Below are 5,479 nucleotides of genomic sequence, written 5' to 3' on the forward strand. Positions count from 1 at the left end.
ACAGAATTTTTTTTATGTATGCTACGACAGCAGCAAGAATACTCATCGCAAAGTATTGGAAGACACAAGATCTACCCACCCTAGAAGAATGGCAGATGAAGGTGATGGGCTATATGACATTGGCTGAAATGACTGGCAGAATCCGTGATCAGGGGAAAGAGACGGCGGAAGAAGATTGGAAGAAATTTAAAATCTATCTTAAGAAATACTACAAAATTGATGAATGCTAAAATGTCGAGGTTTTTTAGAAAGGAAAGGAGATTACAGCGATAAAAGATTAAGTTAAAGAAAAGAATAATGAAGGAATATATTTGACAGGAGTAAATTTAGGTTTTGCTGAAATAATTTTGAAACTTGGGATGTAGAAAGGGGAGGTTTGGGGGAGTCCGAGAAGTGAGGTTTATGAAAAAAAGGATATGAAATTATACATGTTTGTTTGTCTTTTTATTTGTTTGTATTGCTTATAAAAAATTGTAAAACTAATAAAAAATTTTATAAAATAAAATAAAATAGACTGCACTGTGTACACGTGCTTCCCATTCTTGGAAAACTCACATTGGGTACCTGCAAAAGACATATGAAAACCATCAGCAAGTAAATCATGCACACTTAACAAACAGTTGGCTAAGCCAGGCACCGCAAAAGCTTTGACTTCATAACAGAAGAAAAAGCCTGTCTGTGTTAGCCGTTTTTTACTTCCTTCTGCAAGCGTCACAAATTTATCAGTTTTTACTGTCCTGCAATTCCTTAAAAGACCAGCAGATGGCACTAGCGTGTTTGTGGCTCCTGAGTCGATGGCGACACCCAGAGTGTCTTGTTGTTGACATTCCTGGATCGCCATGGCAACAATCTCCTCGCTACCGCCCTCCTTGGGGCCTCTGCAGACATCCTCTCTGGTTGTCATGGCAACAGACTCCCCCCAGCAGGGAGACTTGCCCACGACCTCCACAGCTTCCTTAGATGCAACTCTCTCAGTTGCCTTGGAGACCGGACTGCTCCCGGCGTTCTCACACAAATCCACAGCTCTTATCTTTACTTGCTCCAGGTGGCCGGCCTTGAAGCCTCTAGCTGCATTCAGCTTCGCACGGCTAGACTTCAGCTCATGGCATAAACAACTCTTGGCAGCTTTTGGAGAAAGAGGCGTCTCTGAGCTTTCACTGCTCACTGCCCCCCCCCACTACTCACGGGGCTTCCAGGACGTTTGCCTGCACCCCCTCTGATGGGTACGGGGCTCCCAACTCTTGGCCTCTATCCAGGCTCCTCACACAGACACGTTGCAACATCCAAACAGCTCCCAGGCTCAGCAAAAGCACCAGCAGCATTGCCAGCAACAGTCCCTTCGCCCCCCCCCCGTGGGGGCTCAAAGCTCCTCCCAGCTGTGTGGCCGGCGCCATCTTGCCTCTCCATTTCGGGTGCAGCCACGTCTCGGCCCTTGCTTCCCAAACCAGCTCCACAAGCCTTTCGGAGGGATTCCCAAGCAGCCCTTGGCTGTTTTGCACCCAGGACAACTGGCACCAGATGAGCATCCACATTCTCAGCCAAAAATGCAAGCACACGCTTCTCCATTTCACTTTGCACTGAACCTTTTCAGCCTCTGCTTTCCCAGCTGCATACTGTGGGGGCTGGACTACGTCCCATAGCTGCTCTCCCACCAGTAAGAGTTCCATTTCAAAACTCCATTGTAGCCAATTTGGGCTATTCAGTCTCTGACATGGCAGTTTAAACTCAAAGCCATGTCCCTAGGGCTGTGCCATGCCTCCCTTCTCCCTTCTGTGGCATTTGCAAGAGTACTCATTTCTGCCAACTGGGTGTTCCGGAAAGACCTGGCATCGCAGCGCCCTCGCTCCGTCAGCCTCCTCCGATCTGCCCTCTGCTTTCTTTGGCAGTCGATCAAACTGACGTTCAGTCTTTTAAAGTCTTCCAAGCCCTTTCTCACACGCTTTGCGTTGGTCCATGACCTGTTCCTAGATTTATTGCTTTATTGTTTGGCGCCCAGCCACGCTTCCCCTGCGAGCCTCTGCAGCTTCTGTTTACGCAGTATGGCTTTAGAGCGGTCGTAAAGCAATTAGCAGAATTACACAGCGCCTGTGTGTCGAAAGGGCAGTAAATCAGTCCAGACGTTTCTTCTGTCCTAATATCTCCTTATTGGAAACAAAATAGCGTATTTACAATCCACACCAGCCATCCGTGTTAAGCTGCATTTTCTCTGCCTCCTCTCTCTCTCCTTGCAGCAGCTGAACTGAGTGCTTTCGATTTCCACTCAGTTCACAACATACCAAGCTGCTTTCGTCACGTCCTGGCTTACTTCCATTGTAAGTCCGTCCCCGCAAGCACGAGGCATAGAAGGTTAACCCTTCACTACACCCAACAGTTTCTCCCCTGTATGAATTATTTGATGAGAAATGAGACTCTGCCTGTGACTGAAGCTCTTTCCACATTCCAAGCACTAATAGGGTTTCTCCCCTGTATGAATTCTTTGATGGGAAGTGAGACTTTCCGTCAGACGGAAGCATTTTCCACAGTCTAAGCACTGAAAGGGTTTCTGCCCTGTATGAATTCTTTGATGGGAAGTGAGATGTTCCTTACAAAGGAAGCATTTTCCACAGTTTAAGCAGTGATAGGGTTTCTACCCTGTATGGATTCTTTGATGGGAAGTGAGATGCCCACTCTGACGAAAGCTCTTTCCACATTCTAAGCACTGAAAGGGTTTCTGCCCTGAATGAGTTCTTTGATGGGAAGCAAGATTTTGTCTGTGACTGAAGCTCTTTCCGCATTCCAAGCACTGATAGGGTTTCTCCCCGGTATGAATTCTGTGATGAGAAGTGAGCTCACCACTCTGACGAAAGCTCTTTCCACAATCCAAGCAATGATATGGTTTTTCCCCTGTATGAATTCTGTGATGAGAAGTGAGCTCACCCCTCAGACGAAAGCTCTTTCCACAATCCAAGCACTGAAAAGGTTTCTCCCCTGTGTGAATTCTGTGATGGGAAGTGAGATCACCACTCAGACGAAAGCTCTTTCCACAATCGATGCACTGATACGGTTTCTCCCCTGTATGGATTCTTTGATGGGAAATGAAACTTTCCTTCCAACGGAAGCTCTTTCCACATTCCAAGCACTGATAGGATTTCTCCCCTGTATGAATACTTTGATGGGAAGTGAGAGTTTTCTTGCAACTGAAGCTCTTTCCACATTTCAAGCACTGATAGGATTTCTCCCCCGTATGAATTCTGTGATGGGAAGTGAGATTGTCCTTTCGACTGAAACTCTTTCCACATTTCAAGCACTGATAGGATTTCTCCCCAGTATGAATTCTGTGATGGGAAGTGAGACTGTACTTTTGACTGAAGCTCTTTCCACATTCCAAGCAGTGATAGGGTTTATGCCCTGTATGAATTCTTTGATGGGAAGTGAGATGGACGCGCTGACTGAAGCTCTTTCCGCATTCCAAGCACCGATAGGGTTTATGCCCTGTATGAATTCTTTGATGCAAAGCGAGACTGCGGCTGTGACTGAAGTGCTTCCCACATTCGAAGCACTGATAGGGTTTCTCCCCGGTATGAATTATTTGATGGGAAGTGAGACTCTGCCTGTGACTGAAGCTCTTTCCACATTCCAGGCACTGATAGGGTTTCTTCCCGGTATGAATTCTTTGATGGGAAGTGAGACTGTCCTTTCGACTAAAGCTCTTTCCACATTCCAAGCAGTGAAAGGGTTTCTGTCCTGTATGAGTTCTTTGATGGGAAGTGAGACTCTGCCTGTGACTGAAGCTCTTTCCACATTCCAGGCATTGATAGGGTTTCTCCCCGGTATGAATTCTGTGATGGGAAGTGAGACTCTGCCTGTGACTGAAGCTCTTCCCACATTTGAGGCACTGATAGGGTTTCTCCCCAGTATGAAGGTTTTGATGGGAAGTGAGACTCTGCCTGTGACTGAAGCTCTTTCCACATTCCAGGCACTGATAGGGTTTCTCCCCAGTATGAAGGTTTTGATGGGAAGTGAGATGTGACATATGACTGAATCTCTTTCCACATTTGAAGCACTGGTAGGGTTTCTCACCGGTATGAATTATTTGATGGGAAGTGAGATGTTGTCTGTGAATGAAGTTCTTTCCACATTCCAAGCACTGAAAGGGTTTCTGCCCTGTATGACTTCTTTGATGGTAAGTGAGACTGTACTTTCGACTGAAGCTCTTCCCACATTCAAGGCATTGATAGGGTTTCTCCTCTGTATGAATTCTTTGATGGGAAGTGAGACTGTACTTTCGAGTGAAGCTCTTCCCACATTCAAGGCACTGATAGGGTTTCTCCCCGGTATCAATTCTTTGATGGGAAGTGAGGCTATTCCTTCGAATTAGGCTCTTTGTTTGATGGGAGGTGGACAGGGAGCTCTGACGGATGTTCTCTCCACACTTTGAATATTTATCGGACTTCTCCGCTATGTGGATTCTGCTGTGGTCCCTCTTGTTCTTCCCCACCAATTCATCACCATCTGCAATGAAAAGAGAAGCTAATTAGAGCTTCAGGAAGAAATGGAGCTCCAGATTATTGAACAATGTTAATGCATGCTTGTGATAGAGGAAGAACTGAGCAGAGTTAGATGTGAGGCCTTACTATAGTTTTCACTGCCTTTTTTAGCTGGAATTTCTTGCCTTTTATATGGGATAGATTTTGTTTGGCTCAGTCATGGAGTCCAATCCATCTTGAAGGTCAGTCATCTCTCTGGTCAACAAAATGCAGACAGAAGCAAAAGCAAAAGTGAGACTTCCCTGCGTGGTGCGCTCAGTGGTGGGTCGAGGGAAGTGCTCTGATACGGACGAGCACACCCGATCACTGTAAAGGGGGTGAGGGGAGAACGAGGGCGATGTAGACTCCCCTGGAAAAAAGCCAGAAAAGAGGTCTCTAGCCAAAAAAGCACCAAAGCAGCACCAGAAGACTCTCCGTACGCTGGCACAAAAAGTGGAAGGTGGCAGGAATAGTCCAGCGCTTAAAAGGGGGCACTCCTAACAGTGAGATGCCTGAAACCCAGATGAGGAAGCACCAGGTTTCTCCAAATATTACAGCTGGAAACTCCAACCCTGGCACCCTTAAAACAGACTATACTATCAGCAATACGTGGGAGACTGGGAGTAAAACTCTATTAAAAACAGTGACATAGAGTGAATTAGAAAAAGGAGGTTCTTTCTGATGTGATTTTATAAATTGGGACTAAGAAGCTTTGTGAGGATTACGTTCTAAACTAAAAGAAGACAAAACATATCAAAGAAAATAAATAAATACCTGCAAGAAGCTGCCCAACCTGCAAGAACCCTGTTTAATGCTGTTTAAGCAGACTGAAGGTGCGTGGGGAGACATGGTGGCGAAGGTGGTGGGGAGAATGAGAGAAATTGAAAGAGGGAAGAGCCAGGATGATGAGAGACTGCAAGAGTGTTTTGAGAGCCAGGAGGGAGGAGACAAAGGAAGGAGAATGGTTTGAGCGC

General features: G+C 46.2%; 1 protein-coding gene across 2 annotated transcripts; it reads right to left on the reverse strand.

Annotated features, from left to right (window-relative positions):
• Positions 1-522: 522 nt before the first annotated feature.
• On the reverse strand, positions 523-5,479 carry LOC309527396 (uncharacterized protein). Of its 2 annotated transcripts, none has more exons than XM_082214235.1 (2): positions 5,280-5,479; positions 523-4,491 (listed from the first exon to the last, which is right to left on the reverse strand). In XM_082214235.1, the coding sequence occupies exon 2, from the start codon at positions 4,010-4,012 to the stop codon at positions 2,627-2,629; it is 1,386 nt and encodes a 461-aa protein (XP_082070361.1). In that variant the 5' UTR covers positions 4,013-4,491; positions 5,280-5,479; the 3' UTR covers positions 523-2,626. The 2 variants fall into 2 exon arrangements, with proteins under 2 accessions (XP_082070361.1, XP_082070362.1); XM_082214236.1 differs by having other exon boundaries at positions 523-4,721.

This window comes from Podarcis vaucheri (genome assembly GCF_965113315.1).
Source record: "Podarcis vaucheri genome assembly, chromosome: 2".
Taxonomy (NCBI): Eukaryota; Metazoa; Chordata; class Lepidosauria; order Squamata; family Lacertidae; genus Podarcis; species Podarcis vaucheri.